The 17,435-nt window shown below is 41.2% G+C and overlaps 2 protein-coding genes across 3 annotated transcripts; both read right to left on the reverse strand.

Moving 5' to 3' along the window:
- Nucleotides 1-462: 462 nt before the first annotated feature.
- On the reverse strand, nt 463-3,310 carry ndufb7 (NADH:ubiquinone oxidoreductase subunit B7). Its single transcript, XM_031289238.2, has 3 exons — nt 3,038-3,310; nt 2,275-2,443; nt 463-633 (listed from the first exon to the last, which is right to left on the reverse strand). The coding sequence occupies exons 1-3, from the start codon at nt 3,147-3,149 to the stop codon at nt 546-548; spliced, it is 369 nt and encodes a 122-aa protein (XP_031145098.1). The 5' UTR covers nt 3,150-3,310; the 3' UTR covers nt 463-545.
- A 2,494-nt stretch (nt 3,311-5,804) lies between these two features.
- On the reverse strand, nt 5,805-16,992 carry zgc:136908 (uncharacterized protein LOC563679 homolog). Of its 2 annotated transcripts, XM_031289188.2 has the most exons (18): nt 16,623-16,992; nt 16,182-16,293; nt 15,632-15,804; nt 15,362-15,504; nt 14,468-14,598; nt 13,373-13,504; nt 13,160-13,262; nt 12,798-12,931; nt 12,561-12,696; nt 12,329-12,441; nt 9,197-9,361; nt 8,388-8,510; nt 8,074-8,286; nt 7,795-7,973; nt 7,553-7,682; nt 7,163-7,321; nt 6,170-6,321; nt 5,805-6,082 (listed from the first exon to the last, which is right to left on the reverse strand). In XM_031289188.2, the coding sequence occupies exons 1-18, from the start codon at nt 16,643-16,645 to the stop codon at nt 5,977-5,979; spliced, it is 2,427 nt and encodes an 808-aa protein (XP_031145048.1). In that variant the 5' UTR covers nt 16,646-16,992; the 3' UTR covers nt 5,805-5,976. The 2 variants fall into 2 exon arrangements, with proteins under 2 accessions (XP_031145048.1, XP_035856307.1); XM_036000414.1 differs by lacking the exon at nt 16,182-16,293.
- Between the last annotated feature and the right edge of the window lie 443 nt (nt 16,993-17,435).

The raw sequence follows: 17,435 nt of genomic DNA on the forward strand, positions 1-17,435 counted from the left end.
TGTTATGTATTACAAGTGTCACTCTGTGCACCACCACTCCAGCCCGGGAATATTGGAGCTTTGTACAACGATGTATTGTGCAGACGCAAGTGTCACCAATAGGCAAAACAGACACATTTTACAGGCTCAATTGGGTCAGATCAATTTGTTCAAAATACGGGGAAATCACACCTGCAAGAATTTGGCAAACAAATGTAATAAATAACTCCCCAAAAAGACTCATCCAAATACTGTATATGTAACAAAATATATATAGAAATGGTAGATGAAATTTCTTCTGCCAAATATTCAAAATGGTGGATTTTCTTTTTTTTTTGGGGGGGTGGGGTAGTTGTAGTCCATATAGGGAGAGCTGTCCTGAAGTGCTATCTAAATGGCCACTCTGTTGAACTAAAGATCACGCTAATGTTTTGGTGACGTCATCCAGAGGATTACTGTATGTTTTGACAATAAGACGAAGGGTTGTAGAGCTTAAACAATATTGTTTATTGTGAGCCGCGGCACAAATATATACAGAGAAGAAGACGCGTCCGAGGATGCACTGATCATGCAGCTTCAGCCTGAGCCTCGACTCTCTTCTTCCTCAGTTGGAGCCTCCTCTCTCTCTCATACTCCTTCATACGCATCACATAGCTGGAGGCAGAAAAACACCGGGTATATAGTTAAGGACAAGGTGGTTGCATATTATCACAAGATGAAAGTTTAATTGACGAATCTGAAATTGAAGCTCTCTAGTGCCGTTACAAGTTAACATGGAGTCCATTTTTGAGATACGTTTTTAGGAAACTCCACCCTGTTATTGGAAACAAAGGTTTGTTTGTGTTTTTCTAGACTCTTAATTACCCCCCCCCAAAAAAAAAAAAAAAAAAAAAAAACCCACAAAAACTGGCATACTTAGTTTACAGTGTAAACTAAGCATTTTAAGGACATTGGATGTTGGTCTCTCAAACCAACATAGATGAGAAGTCCTTAAAATGCTGGCATACTTAGTTTACACTGTAAACTAAATATGCCAGTTTTTGCTCACAAAAGTAGAAATTTAAAAACCTACAATTCCACAACAACTGGACCGCTCCAGCTGCTGAGGAAAATTGTGTTGTGTGACCTGATTAAAATGTCCAGAACAACTACTAACTGGGCCTTGTGAGAATCTTTTTTATATATACTGTATATATAGCTCATACAACTGAAAGGAAGTTTAAAAGCCAGTTAAAGCCAGTTTAATTGACTTAGGTTTTCTGAGCTTCCGCTGGTCACTAGATTACATTTTAACTTTACTTTTCATAGTTATGAAAAATAAACTTGAACTAAATATGAATACTGTGTATGGGTTAGATCTGCTTACATGTCTGATGGTACTGCACGTTACCCAGTTTTAATGGTGAACCCATCATGATTCAGCAACTGCTGAAACGCTTACAGTTTTTCCTCTACACAAAACAAAAGACCTTACATACAGTTAAACTAGAGCTGGGCGATATGAAGAAAATCCAATATCACAATATTTTGAACCAAATACATTGATATTGCAGCGATATTATATGGTTGACTATTAGATCTTTCACAAAATATATACACTATGATATTTCTTTTATATAATCATCAATAACGTGGATATAATGATTAAGTGGGTATTATAGAACAGTCTGGTAAGTTCAGAAAATTACATCACTTTACTGTAAAGCAGCCTTTAAAACCAGGAAAAGACAACACTTGCGTCATATTGTGATATTACGATATCCAAAATTTAAGACGATATCTAGCCTAATACATCCATATAATATTGATATATTGCCCAGCCCTAAGTTAAACCAATGAAGTTGGACTGCTGAAAGCATCACAGTCTACAAGAGTCTATCCTACAAAAAAAAAAAACTAAACCCAACTAGAGCTGCAACGACTAATTAATTTAGTTGTCAACTCTTAAATTAATCGCCAACTATTTTGATAATCGATTTGTCGGTTTGAGTAATGTTTTAAGACAAAAGTAAAAAATGTTTGATTCCAGCTTCAGTTTCTTCTCTCCTCTGTGACAGTAAACTGAAGATCTTTGAGTTGTGGACAAAACAAGACATTTGAGGACGTCATCTTGGGCTTTTGGGAAACACTGATCCACATTTTTCACCATTTTCTGACATTTTATAGATCAGACAACTAATCGAATAATCGAAAAAATAATCAACAGATTAATCGACTATGAAAATAATCGTTAGTTGCAGCCCTAAACCCAACCATTCAAATGTCTTAACGTTGACTCTCTCTGTAAACACTTACTCCTGGTGTTCGCAGTAGTCCCAGTCGTGTCTCTCATGCTTGCAGGCCAGGAAGTTGGGCCAGTTGTCCCTCTTGCACTTCATGAGTTTCAGGAGGTACTGGGCACAGTAGTCCCTCTGCTCCAAAGGCAGCTGGGCCAGATTCATCTGCTCCTGGCTTGCTACCATCTCTGGCAAAGGGATACACATTTGCATGGTCATCTTTCAATGTACAAGGACCTGATACTATTTGTTACTATATGGATGGCTGTGGGAGTGGACGAATACAGAGTCTGTTATGCAAGTTCTGCCCAGAGTAGAGGCTCTGTATATATTAATGATACATACTAATCTAATCTATACTATAGAATATTAGGCAATGCAACAGTGCCAAAATGCTTTTCCATGCACACTCAGGCTAGACTGTAAATGGTCCATTCTTTGATTTGAAAAGGTGACATTGTCTAAGTGGAGTCTACTGACACCGACTTCCAGAGGTAGCAACAATTTGCAGAACAAGTTGGAGCACATGGTTCGAAATAAGCAGTAAAGGGTAAATACATAAAGCAAAACTGCACCTGCTTACTTGACAGTGAACTCCTCAAACACCAGTTAACGTTAAGCTAACCAGCGTATTATTACTCTCATTAGCGCAAAGCTAACTCGGCTAACGTTTGACGAGCCAACCTAGCATGGCTGATAGGGAAATCTGTTCCACTTCAGACTATTATTAAGAGATGCACGATGCAGTATGGGTTTCTCTGAGCTGGTAACTGCTGACAAACCTCTCTCGTTTCTCTCTGGAAAGCCAAACTGGGGGTCGAACTCGTATTTCCTCGCTGGGTCCGGCTCGGTGCCCGTTTCGGTGACATACCGTCTGCCCAGGTGAGCTCCCATGGCAGCGACGATGTTTATACAGTTAGCTAAAATGGATTATATTTGTTTGTTTCCGTTCAGCATTAATTTAATGTTTCCAAAATGATTCTGCTGTCTGCCATTCGGTCACCTCCACAAGCCCCCTGATGCCACTTCCGCCTCTCACCGGAAATAAACAGCCGAGCGGTACTTAATAGAACACCTTCCCTCTAGACAAGTAACAAAGGTTCCGCTGACACCCAGACCCTCAGAAGGCCTTAGGTTTGTCAATTGGCTTTTGATTATGTAAAACGTTGAAAAAAAAAAAAAAGTGAAAATTTTTCAGTTAGAAAACAAAAAGAACTATGGACATTTCCATAAAATGCATTACTTTTACATTTCTCAAATATATATATATATATGCAGTTGGATCGTAGGTTCAAAGTGTGGAGAAGACGCGGAGAACACTATTCTGATTGCTGCACCAATAGAGTAACACCTTTTGGTGGAGGCAGTGTGATGGTGTGGGGCGGCATCTCCCTCACTGGAAAAACAAGGCTTGTCATCATTGGAGGCATCTCAATGCAGAGAGATATAGAGATGACATTCTGCAACCAGTGGCAATCCCATATCTCCACAGTCTGGGACCGAACTCTATCCTCCAAGATGACAACACTCGCCCCACAGGGCGGGGTTTATCAGAGACTACCTCCAGAATGTGGGAGTGGAGAGGATGGAACGGCCTGCCAGCAGTCCTGACCTCAACCCTTGTGGGATCAGCTTGGGCGTGCTGTTCGTGCCAGAGTGACCAACACAACCACGTTGGCTGACTTGCGACAAATGCTGGTTGAAGAATGGGATGCCATCCCACAGCAGTGTGTGACCAGGCTGGTGACCAGCATGAGGAGGTGCCAGGCTGTTGTGGCTGTGTATGGTTCTTCCACACGCTACTGAGGCTCCTGTTTGTGAAATGAATAAATTGTTCAATTGCCAATATGTCTTGTTTCTTCAAACTTCAATCATCCAATCCACCAAACAAGTCAATGGCAGAATAACCTGTTTGGCATTGGCAGAGAAGATTTGGCAAATTTTTCATGGGCGCAACCCACATACTCAGTGCTGCTGCTCATCCCACAAATGCATGTTCCTTTCAAATGGGGCACCATTTGAAAGGGAACTAAACAGGCTTTCCAATGGTATAAGATGTATTGCCAAAAAGCATTGTTACCACAGAGAAATAATCTACCAAACACAAATTTCCTTACTTTTTGTGTTAAGTTTATATATATATATATATATATATTTTCATACTCTTAGAGTCTGTATTGGGGTGTATTGTATTGGTGCCTCATACCTTTAGCAAACAAAACCAAGACATGATGACTAAGATGTGAAGTGGTATGTAACAAGGTGTATGTGGGAAAATCATTATTAATTATTATTATTATTATTTTTGTGTGATTTGTGTGAACTGACCCTTTCGTTTTGATGAATCATTATAGAGGAGCCTGTGCCATATCTAGTCTTGACACCCAATCTGTTTATATTTTGTGAACATGATGCACATTCATATGTGTTTAATCAAATGGGCACAGCATTCACAGCAGATATTTGGACTTGACATAGTATGAAAGTGCAGGTGTATTTTATAACATTAACAACGGTTCTATACAAGTGTCCCAGTAAGCCATGACAGTGTGACAATGAGCCAGGATGCTGAATAACCAGGACACTGAAACAGAAGCAGCTAAATAGAAACCATCATGCCCACCACTGTATCATAGTAGTAGTAAACTGTACTCTTAAATGATGCTTTTTCAGAAATACTGCATTCAGTATTACAAAATAAACACTGTAAGAGTGATCATAGAGCAGGGGTGGCCAACCAGTTAGGTATAAAGAGCCACAAAAAAAAACGCACCATAGCAAAAAGCCACACAACACATGCACGTCCACACTACAACAGCAACAGTGTCTTCCAGATCTAATGTCATAATACATAGCAGTTTTCATAGTTTTTTTTCTAACTTAGATTGACTCAGTGGGAAACCTGACAGTCTTTGTTATCCACAATCCTTTTCAGGTCTTGCTTGAACTCAGTTGTGGCCTCTCGAAGCAACTCTCTCACTCATTTGTCACTAAAGGGGCTTTCAAACAGTCGGATTCAGCAGTGAAAGGGTTAACGAGGAAGGTGATCTGTGGCTGCTGTTTTTCCTCAGGTTGCAGAATCTGTCCTCAAAACTCTGCTGCATTATTTTCCATTTTAAAATAATTGGCAAATGTATTGGCAGATGCATTCAAATGTGTTTTTTTTACTTATCTGAAATACTGTATGTTTCAGAAAAGTTCAAAACAACAATCAACCAATGACACAGCCCCCAGCCACACAGTAAGAGCCTCACAGGAGCAGGCAAAGAGCCGCATACGGCTCAAGAGCCACAGGTTCGCCACCCCTGTCATAGAGGCATACAAATACATTTATTTACCACATTTTAAACTAACACAAGCAAACAGCTTACAGTGTGAAAACCCAAAGATTTTATGTTATTAGGGTTGACACATTTATCATTTTATTTTGGTGCTACTGTCTTACAAGTGTATTGATTTTGTACATTAAAACAATCCAATATTCTAACAACTAAAGCTAGACAGACATTGATCATTTGATTTCTTGTTTAATTCATGTTTTTTTCACTCTTTAAAAAAAGATTTCTTAAAATTATTATTACTATTATTTCGCCATGTTTCCCTTTGTGTCTTGCTATTTCCACTCCCGTTATGCTTCGGTTATCATTCCTCTGAGGAAGCCAAGCACAGCAGTGGAATAGGAAAACGCTGTGCAGCTGTTCAACTATATGATGAGATTTTGTCACTGATAGAGATCATCATTGCCTTCCTCTCTGTACACGCCTGGCCTCTCTGACCCAGAGCCTGACCCCTGACCTCCAGACCGGGTACCAGTAGCAGAGGGGAACCTAGGTGGGGGAAAAAGGAATAAGCCTTGTAGAAATCAAGACTACATTTTCTGTAGTGACACAAGTGTTGTACTTTCATATGTGTACCTGAAGTTTCCAAAACCTCGGCTCTGCTGCAGAGTTTGAGCAAACATTTCATATTTGCGGATGTCATTGTCACTGACAGAGCGACGAGCAAATCGCATCGCCTCTTCAAAGTGGTCCTTCCTGATCTCTGGGACTGGATCAAAGTCCTCATCCTGCAGGCAGAGAAACATTAAGAGGATATCATGTGGAAACAATACACTGTTTGTTTGTGTGTGTATGTATGTGTGTGTGTGTGTGTGTGTGTGTGTGTGTGTGTGTGTGTGTGTGTGTGTGTGTGTGTGTGTGTGTGTGTGTGTGTGTGTGTGTGTGTGTTCCCAGTCCAAAGGCTGAAAGTTAGAAAATCCACAGCCGCCCTTTAGGGAACTTTCTTATCTACCACAGTCTCTTTCTGTACCCTGCACACACAGCCTGGTACTGCTTTGAGGAGTGGAGCATATGTGTGTGTGTGTGTGTGTGTGTGTGTGTCACAGAGACCCAATTATCAGTCTCCTTTTTAACACATCATAGCACTGTCACGGCACCCTATATTCCTTTTGACTGTTCTGCATGGCTGTCATGCAGGGTAAGTAAGTACTTACAGGTAGGTGGGGCTTAAGGAGGGAGGGACGATTGAGAGCAGCTGAGAGGTTTCAGGAAAAGATTATGTTTCCTAGTACAACAACGGAGATCCCCTTTTGTGTTAAAGTTATTGTCCGCATCTTTAAATGTCTACAAATGAACTGTCAATGGAGCACCGACGCTAAACAGCATCGGAGCAGGGAGAGCAGGGAGAGCAGGCTGACCGGGTGACGGATCGGAGCAGCACCAGGACAGGTAGGCCTTTTCACCTTACCTTACCAGAACGCTGCTATCCCTGGAGATTCATATATGCACGGGCGGCCAAGGCCTGGAAGCCCCTAGATGAGTAATGACAGAATCAAGTTTTCCCAGGGTTGTGGTTATGCCGTGACAGTACGCTGAGGTGTAAATAAGCAAGAAGCGCTGCAACAGTACCATGGGGATGCCTGGTCTGGTTTGCCTCTGACGCTCAGCCTTGATCTCGGCCTCGATGGCCTCACGGATGGCCATTTTACAAGCCCGCTGGCAGATCTCTGTCAGGTCGGCTCCGGAGAACCCATCTGTGATGTCAGACAGGTAGTCCAGATCAACATCCTACAAGAATGAGGTGTACAAGGAAAGAGAAAAAAGGCAGAATAGGAGCATTACTTATAATGATTACTTGTTGTACTTAAATACATTATACCACAGTATAAAGGGACAAAACAACAATTTTCTGTTCTCTCTCTTGTGTACATAAAGAAAGATACTGTACAGAGAAATGAATCTCCATATGTGTGTGTGTGTGTGTGTGTGTGTGTGTGTGTGTGTGTGTGTATCACTAACTCGTGCGACAGGGGACTTGCGGAGGTTGGCATTTAGGATTGCAGTGCGAGATGGTTTGTCTGGGAGCGGGATGTAGATGAGCTGGTCCAAACGGCCCGGCCGCAGGATGGCAGAGTCTATGATGTCTGGTCTGGTGTGATAAGAGGAGTTATGAAGGTGAGATGAACACAGAGGTGAAGATCCTCATCTCAACTTCCAGTGTACTGACCTCTCAATCATTAAATACAAAATCACACATGCACCTGTTCGTGGCTCCAATAATGAAGACATTCTTTTTATCCGACATGCCGTCCATCTCTGTGAGTATCTGATTGATGACTCTGTCAGCTGCACCACTTCCATCCCCACCTCCGCCTCCTCTAGATTTGGCAATGGAGTCTAACTCGTCGAAAAACAAGATGCAAGGGGCTGCCTGTCTGGCCTGTAGGCAGAGAAGGTCAGCAAAGTTACAGTGTGAAACGAATCCTCTTATGTCTAACCTTCTACAATTATTCATTTTCCTTTCCTTTCTCTGCTCTCACCTTATCAAACACATCTCTGACATTGGCCTCCGATTCTCCAAACCACATGGTCAGCATCTCGGGTCCTTTGATGGAGATAAAGTTTGCTTGGCACTCATTGGCGATGGCCTTAGCCAACAGGGTTTTCCCACAGCCCGGAGGGCCATAGAACAACACTCCACGAGATGGAGTCATACCAAACTTCAGGAACTTGTCTGGATACTCGACAGGGTACTAGGGAGAGTGAGATGAAGATGGATGGGATTGTTGATGGGGCTTGCGTTTTTAGGTATGTGCAGAGTGTGGCGGTGTGAGTGTGCGAGTGTTTCTTCCACCTGAACGAGCTCCTGCAGTTCTCTCTTGACTTGGTCCAGTCCTCCGACATCCTCCCAGTTCACCTGAGGCACCTCTGCAACAGTCTCTCTCAAAGCTGATGGGTTGCTCTGACTCAGCGCCCACTGAGGGAGGACATGATGAGTGTTAGGGAAAGGTAGTCTCGCATTGCCAGACCTTCCTCCACAGCACTGCGGAGGAGGGTCTGGCTAGTCCACACAACATTCCGGGATGAGAGAAAAACGTGCTCTGGTTTATTGTCATTTCTTTATACCAATCACAATCATCTTGGGCGGCGCTAAGCGCCGTACGGAGCAGCAGCAAAATAGCCTTGAGTAGGAACTTGTTTTGGTGGAACGTGTACGTTCTTAGTCGTGCAACAGATAACTCAGATTGGACAGATGGTCTAGCTAGCTGTCTGGATTTACCCTGCAGAGATCTAAAACAAGGTTAACCATAGTCCTCATAAATCGACTGGGGGTTTAAAATGCCATCACAAAGAAAGCCCAAGGTAACGAATATCCGGCCTAAATGAGGGACATACGGGGGAATTTCCAGTGGCACTGGAGCAATCCCGGAAGTGGAACGTCGTGTATATAGACTAGGGAAAGGAGATGCATCTCTCTTCGTTTATTCAATCATTAAAAAATATTCACGTCTACCTTTTATCGTGTGGTTACAAATGACGAGATGCACAGTAGTGTTCATTGAGGGATTAGTACACCCGGTCAGGAAGAGCAAAAGTCTGTATGTTTGTATTTGCATGCATGCGTGCGTGCGTGCGTGTGTGTGTGTGTGCGTGTGTGTGTACTTGGAAATCATCCATGGTGACAGCCAGTGAGTTGAGCAGGTCAGCATCAATGGATTCATCCTCCAGGTCTATGAGGGTCATCTTCTTGCGGATGGCTTGCAGAGCAGCTTCTGAGCACAGAGCAGCCAGGTCGGCGCCTACATGACCGTGGGTCTCTTTGGCAATCTGAGATATGTTAATAGATAGATATTACGTTAACTTAAATATTACTTTATTAAACAGCACAAATGCATATCAAGATTGGGATTGAATCAGAAGGCGGTGTTACATTTTTGTTGATAGCTTATTTTTCAACATTTAAATTAGACACTGACACATTTGATGAAGATATTGTTAGACCTGTGCACTGTAATTCCACCCGCATGAGAGTGAATTTTTTTTTTTTAAACTCCTTATTTGGCATTTTTCTTATTTACAACACAACATACAAATACAAAGAGCAAGGGGCACTATATATTGTATAACAACAAAATTAAGTATTAAAATTGTTCCGCTTCTTTATATGCAAAACATTTTGTCCAGCGCTTATTATATATGTGTCCTTTGATACGTAGAAAGTATGTCATCTTCTCCATTGAGTGTATCTCCTCCACTATTTCTTTCCATTGTTCAGTCCGAGGTGGATCAATCTTTAACCAAGACCGAGTGATAGGTTTTTTACATGCAATCATTAGAATTTTAAAAAGATAAATGTCGTCTTTTTGGACCACCTCACCAGGTAGTAGACCTAACAAGAAAATCTTAGGGTCTTTAGGGATGACATAACCCATTATCCTCCCAGTAATTAAAAAGATACTGTCCCAGAATTGTTCTAACTTTGAGCACGTCCAAAATATATGGTAGTGATTGGCGTTCCGATGTCCGCACTGACGCCAGCATTGCTGTTGTTCACCCCTTTGGTTATTAATAATATGAGGTGTAATGAAAAATCTGACCAGACTCTTCCACCCAAATTCCCTCCATCTTTTAGAACTAGTAGACGTCTGTTGTGTCGCACACATCGAAAGCCAATCACCCTCTGACACTTCCATACACAGCTCCTTTTCCCATTTCGACTTAATATACAAGGTATTATTCCCATTTTGTTTCTGCAGTGCTTTATACAATTTAGAGACAGTTTTACTTGGCAGGAGCTTATAGGCATTAATAAAAACTTTAAAAATGTCATTGCCTTCAGGAGAAATACCCTTTCTTATTTCACTGTTATAGAAATGTCTCACTTGAAAATATTTTAATAGATCTCTGTTCTCTAGTTTGTATTGACTCTTGAGTTGTTCGAATGTCTTAAAGGTGTTGCCGTCTACAAACTGACACAGGGCCATGAGGCCTTGATCTTTCCAACTCGAGAATGCAGAGTCTATTTTACCTAGTCGAAAACTCGGGTTGCAGGAGGGCCAGATCAAAAGTTTAATATCATTAGCCAATTTGTACTTATTTACAACCTCTTTCCAAATTAATAGCATATCTTCAACTATACGATTCGCATCTTTGTTTGTGATAACTTTACCTCCTAGACGGGTTTGAGGTTGGCTCTGTCCCTGAGATATTTCAATCAGTCTCCATCGAGCCTCGATTTCTGGGGAACACTAATAAACCATATATCTCATTTGAGATGCGTAGTAATATTCCTTCAGATTTGGGAGGGCTAAACCGCCATGATCTTTATCGATCTGAAGTGTCCTAAATTTTATCCTTGGCCTAGCCCCTAACCAAATAAATCGTGATATTAGCCGGTCCCAAGCGTTAAAGTGTGAGTCAGCAATCCTGATAGGCAATGACATGAAAAGATACAAAAATCTGGGAAGCAGATTCATTTTCACTATTTCCAATTTAGCATTGAAGTCTAGTATCAGCATTGCCCAGCGCTTCATATCTTTTTGTATTGAGTCAATAACTCTCTCAAAATTCAAACTGAACAAATCATCTAGATCTTGGGAGATAAACACACCTAGATACTTTAACTTTTTAGCTTCCCATTTAAGTTTATAATTGTGTCGCATGGATTTACTGGGGGAGTAGTTAATGGTCAGGACTTTTGTTTTGGTAATGTTTAGGTGATAACCAGACAGCTGACCAAACTCTGTCAGAGTTCTCATAAGTTTAGGGAGGCTTACATCTGGATTTTGGAGGTAGGTGATAATATCATCCGCAAAAAGTCCAATTATATGTTCAGTATTTGCAATAATAATAGCCTTGTCGAGTACCTCTAAACAGTTGAAAGCTATCAGTTAGGTGGCCAATGAGAGTGAATTTTATTGAACTCAATTAAATAGGTTATTGCCAGGTTAGCACCTGAAGGTGAATATTTTATATATCAGATCATCATATCTTTACTAAGACTAAGTCACAATTCCCATCTTCCCTTTTCCCAGGGTAGTTTTATTCTCTCAAAAATGGTTCACAATTTACGTTATAGTGTTTTCTGTGTAATTATATCATTGAAAAGTTACAGAAATACAGTGGATTTCATGTAATTATAATGCTCTTAAATTAGGATGGTCTCGAAAATAAAGAAATTGACTTTAATTTAATTCACTAGAAAAAAAATCCCAATTTTTATATTCACTCTCAGCACTTTTATCTCAGTGAAGAAAGTTAAACTAAGTTATTATAAATCAATAACATTTCACAAAATCTTCTCGTTTAATTTCATGGGGAATATCCAAACATATTTTATATATATTTTAATATAACAATGCTTGCTCTTGGGGGAATTACTAGAATTGTTTTTAATTTTTTGGCTTTGTAAATTATAGAGTGTGGTCTAGACCTACTCTATCTGTAAAGTGTCTCGAGATAACTTTTGTTATGATTCAATACTATAAATAAATTGAATTGAATTGAATTAACAATACAATTGTTTGTTGCATAAAATGACAGAAAACCCTTTCCAACAGTCTAAAACTCAAACATGCATTACATAAAATGAAGAAAAGCAGAAAATCTTCAGAATTAAAAAAAACACTAGATCTACATGTTTGGTGTGTTTTCTTGAAGAAAAACTTTTAGTTGCACAATAGTTGCATGATTTGTTGATTAACTAATCGTTTCAGCTTAGATTAATTTAGTTGATAATTAATATTATTATCATTAATTATGTTTCTTTTGGCCTGGGCTGCTACACTTTCTCACCCTCTCCAGGTCGATATCGCCAGCCAGTTTCATGTTTTTGGTGTGGATCTGCATGATCTCCAGTCTGCCGGTCGAATCAGGGATTCCAATGTCAATCTCCCGGTCAAACCTGCCTGGAGAGAGACATCACCATTTTTAAAAAAAATGTGTGTGTGTGTGTGTGTGTGTGTGTGTGTGTGTGTGTGTGTATGTATGTATGTATGTATGTATGTGTGCGTGTGGCTGTCCTGACCAAAGCGTCTTAGAGCAGGGTCCACACTGTTTGGTCGGTTTGTGGCTGCCATGACAACTACATGAGCTCTTTGCTTCAGGCCATCCATCAGGGTCAGGAGCTGGGAGACTATACGCCTCTCCACTTCACCATGAGTCTACACACACACACACACACACACACACACACACACACACACACAAACAAGTTACAGTACAGTGTACAACAGACACAGGCATTTTGTTCTCTATTGTTTACCTTCTCTCTCTTGGGAGCGATGGCATCCAGCTCATCAATAAAGATGATGGCTGGAGCGTTTTTCTCTGCCTCCTCAAACGCCTTTCTTAGGTTGCTCTCTGACTCTCCCGCCAGCTTACTCATGATCTCCGGACCTTGTCACATAATAATGCACAGCATGTAAAACACATTTTCTCCTACACAGATCTATAAATAAGAACACCAATGAGTAAATTGCAATTTCTAATCAGGTTATAGTAACTCTGTATACTTAATTTTCTAAAGTTTCTCACTCACCTGCAAAAACAGTATCAGCTTATTTCTTCCTCTCTTCCTGTGTACAAATGCTCTGACTGTGTCACTGTGTGAAAACAAAGCCTTACCATTGATGAGAAAGAAAAAGGCACCAGTTTCGTTGGCTACAGCCCGAGCCACCAGGGTCTTCCCAGTGCCTGCAGGGCCGTACAGCAGGATTCCTCTGGGGGGCTGAGAGAGAGAAGGGAAGAGCCCACGGAGTCATTAAAAGAGAATAACCTAATGTTATAATCAAATGAAGCAGAGATAAGAGTGTGTGGGTTTGTGTGTGTATATGACACCTTAACACCGATAGCCTTGAAAAGGCCGGGGTGTCTGAGAGGAAGCTCCACCATCTCTTTAATCTGGGCCAGCTGCTTCCGACAGCCTCCGATGTCGTCGTAGCCGATGTCATTAAGGCTCTCCTCCTCATCCTGTCACAGGGCGATATGCAAGATTCACACCTGGTTGGGTTTGTTCTCAGTCATGAATGTGGTATGCACTCATTGGCCCAGTTCCTGATGCCAATAAGGTGTACATTAAATCACCCAAACTGGATGACTTTGCTGAAGTTTCTGTTGCAGCATTGTTACGTGCAAAGAATCTATGGATCCCTGCTGCCTGGTTTCATAAGCAGGTTTCCTTGCACCATTAATAGGCCCATTAAAACTTATTATCATTTAGCCACTGTTATGTAGCTTAACCTTAATGCTGTCCAAAAGTGAAATAAAGACTTCCAGAAGTTCTTTATATTGAACCAAACATCGTCTCAAATCAGCTCCAGGAAGATGACAGAGGCTTTAGTATACTTCATTGGCCTGTATAGTGCCTATCTCAACCCAAATGAGTTCCATCTTAATGGGATAAGGTGGACCAGACATCTTTGCAGCATGAAAAATATACATCCATGAGGGCATCATGTCTGTAGACAACCCTGTGTCACAGTTACTATATACAATATTCTAGCCTAGTTTTCAATATGTAGATCTTTCATACTGGAAAATGACATGAATTAAGTATATTTTTAAAGGCCAACATGCAGACAGGAATTCTAACATTTTAAGTGTCATGTTCATGGAGTTGTTCTGCACTGCAATGTACTATGGATAAGAGGGGTGACTGATAGCTGGGGAAAAAGTGACAAAATATGGTAGATGATTCAGCAATGGATTGAACAACAGTTTAGAAAATGAACAATGAACTAACATTTTTTGAAATTTGAAATTGGTGGATGTGTTCCAAAGTTGCAGTGTATGCACTGGATAATTTCCTAAAAACAGCAAAGCACATTTCTTCCACACTATCAAAATAGTGTATTTAGATAAGTACATATTGTATACTTTCTGAAATTTGTATTATAATATAAAGCTGGTACACAAGATGAATCTCTCACAGACCTCTCTTTTGATTGGCTCTCCCTCGCAGTAGATGACCGTGTCTGGGGCAACAATACAGTGGGGGCTGGGGTCAGTCTCCATCACCTTGAACTCCACCGCCCGCATGCTTCCTCTCACCAAGAAGATGTCACCTGGCAGCACAGATAAAAAAAAGTCACCACATACAGGGGGCATCTACAGTAGGTGTGCCCAAGATCAGGGGTGGGTCTAAAGGGGGAGCCCTGGGTGTTACCTTGTGACCCACCAATCCATTGGGCTAGAGTGCTGTCAATCTGACAAATTTGATTTCCATTGGATCAGAGTACTCTCACTTTGTTGCCTGTTCTGCCAATCGCTGCCTTTCTATTCGATAAATGGATATATACTTTAAACACACATTGTATGGCAACTGTCTACTTTGTTGAAATTTTAAGACCAGTTTAGAAATAGAAACATATTGAACTCACTGTAGAGCACTTGTTGCACTTTATTTCTGTTCTGTTTCCTTTTATCTGAAAACTGTGTGCAGCAAGGGTTTCTTTGTTGAAGTTTGAGGCAAGTTTATTGTAATTGTATTGCACTTTATTTTTATACAGTTCTGTGAAAAAAATCTTCCCAGCCCTTTAATAGACCAATTAATGTTTCCATGATGACTATCCAAATTTTTGCCCTGATGGCCAATAGTCCAAAATGCATATTGTATTTGGACACAATTTGTTGAAAGTAAAAACAAGTGAAATTAATATGAATGGGATGTGTTTTATTTAGCAGAATTAGATTGTGTTATTCTATCATATCCAATATTTCTAAGCAGATTTTCTAGGCTGTATTCTGATAAAATCCCCTGGGACAGGATGATATTATGAACAGAGCTGTTTTACTGTGGTATGATCAGTGGCTGAGGTGTTGCAGTGCCTTTATGTATGGGCCGGTAAGCCTCCAGAAAATACGGTTTGAGGAAAACATCAAAGAGGTTTCCTGTCAGGCCCTCGATGGTGTCATCTATAGGGAGGACATGGATCTGCTTCCCATACTTGATATCAGGGCAGGCATGAATACTGCGATAAAACACACATCAACATCCTGGTTATTCAAGATAATATTGTCAAACCTCACATGTAGGGTCTGGTAAAGCGAGACTACCATATACCATACACAAAGATACAGGTGTGAGGTCTGGGCTACCTGATGACATCACCAAGCCGGACACGCAGATTGTTGCGCGTCACACGATTCATGCGGATTCGTTCATGCCCACAGGTTTCATCTGTCAGGACGATGCACACTGTTTGCCGACATTTCCTCCCTCGCAACACCACTGTGTCCCCCCGGAAGAGCTGCAGCTCCTCTGTCTTAATCTAGTGCAAACACACACACAAATCTCAGAACAAATACAAACATGACTAAGATATATTTATACATATTACACACACACACACACACACACACACACACACACACACACACACACACACACACAGGTTTGTGGCACTATCTTTGTGGGGACCCACCATTGACACAATGCATTCCCTAGGCCCTTACCCTAACCTTAACCATAACCTAATTCTAACCCTAATCCTAAAACCAAGTCTTAACCCTCAAACAGCTCTTTAAACTTGTGGGGTCCAGCATTTTGGCCCCACAAAGCTGTCGGGACCCCACAAGTATACTGGACTCCTGGTTTTTGGAACCCACGAATATAGTTAAACAAGCCCACACACACACACACACACACCAGTGACAGGCTGACAATGCTGCTGTCTTCATTGAGCGCTTCGTCCACAATGAGTCTGTTCGGTCTGTGTTTCTGTTTCAGGATGGCAGTGGAGAAATCTTCTCCCTTTGGGCTTTCCAAACAAGAGACACATTATGACTCTCTCACATGCAGGCTCTGCACTTGTAGCTCTAATTTCCTCATGTGACACAGAGCTGTATTTAGACTCTCTTTAGCTCTGTGCGTAGCAACTACATGAGCTTGTAAACATAAAAACATATTGTTAATTCTTCAGTCATTTTGAGTTTAATGTAACAGGTATTTTGTATATTTTTTAAACTTGATCACCTGCACATGCAACTTGCACATTGATAAGTTAGCACCAGTTTTATGCCACAAACAAATATACTGTATCAAGTATGTCAATACTAGATATTGTCCACATGCAGCTGTTTCACTCACTCTGCTCCTCCAGAGGCTGGCATGACTGGTCTCCTTGGTCTCGTCAGATATCCAATGTTTTTAACACTAGATCTACCCCCTCACTGTCCTCTGCAGTTGTTTACTGTGGTGTATTCAGGTGCTGCTCTTGTATAGTCTGATTTCTGCTGTGATCAGTGCCAAAGGTTTCAGGTTCTGCCTGACCTGAACTGCCCTGGTGTGGTTTTGGTCCTCCTGGAGCCAAGTTCCCAGCAGCGAGTCTCAGTCTTTTGCTCTTCCTCTGCCTTGAACCAACATGTTTGTGGGAGCTGCAACCTGTCTGTTCAGTGAAGGTATAAATATTCCAATCTGTTTCCGTGTCTTATTTGTAACCCCATTATCATCATCATCACACACACAGACACACACACACACACACACACACAAACAGATCCCAAGCACTTACCTTGGAGAGTGTCCCAGGACAGATATAGCGTGATATTTCCTCCTCCCCCTGCTTCTTACCAGCAAATGCAGGCACAAGTCCCTGGCTGATTATGGAGAATACTTCCAGGCTTACTCTGAAATATTTATGGGTCAAAATAAATGCTGTATAGAGCCTTTTTTCCCCAAAAGAAATTACTTATAGTCTCATCCGTCACATCTGGATCTGGAAGTCTTTTCTTTTCTAAAATGCAGCATGGTCTTTCCTCTTTTGACTCCTTGCCGTTGTGAGTGAAGGGAATAGCTGTTGTAACCCAGCTGCTTTGTTGTTGGATTCCCTCCCTCACACACTCTACATATGCACATTTGTGTGTGTACCAGACACAACCCTCACAAGCATGCACATTATTT

The sequence above is a fragment of the Sander lucioperca genome, chromosome 4 (assembly GCF_008315115.2).
Source record: "Sander lucioperca isolate FBNREF2018 chromosome 4, SLUC_FBN_1.2, whole genome shotgun sequence".
Classification (NCBI taxonomy): domain Eukaryota; kingdom Metazoa; phylum Chordata; class Actinopteri; order Perciformes; family Percidae; genus Sander; species Sander lucioperca.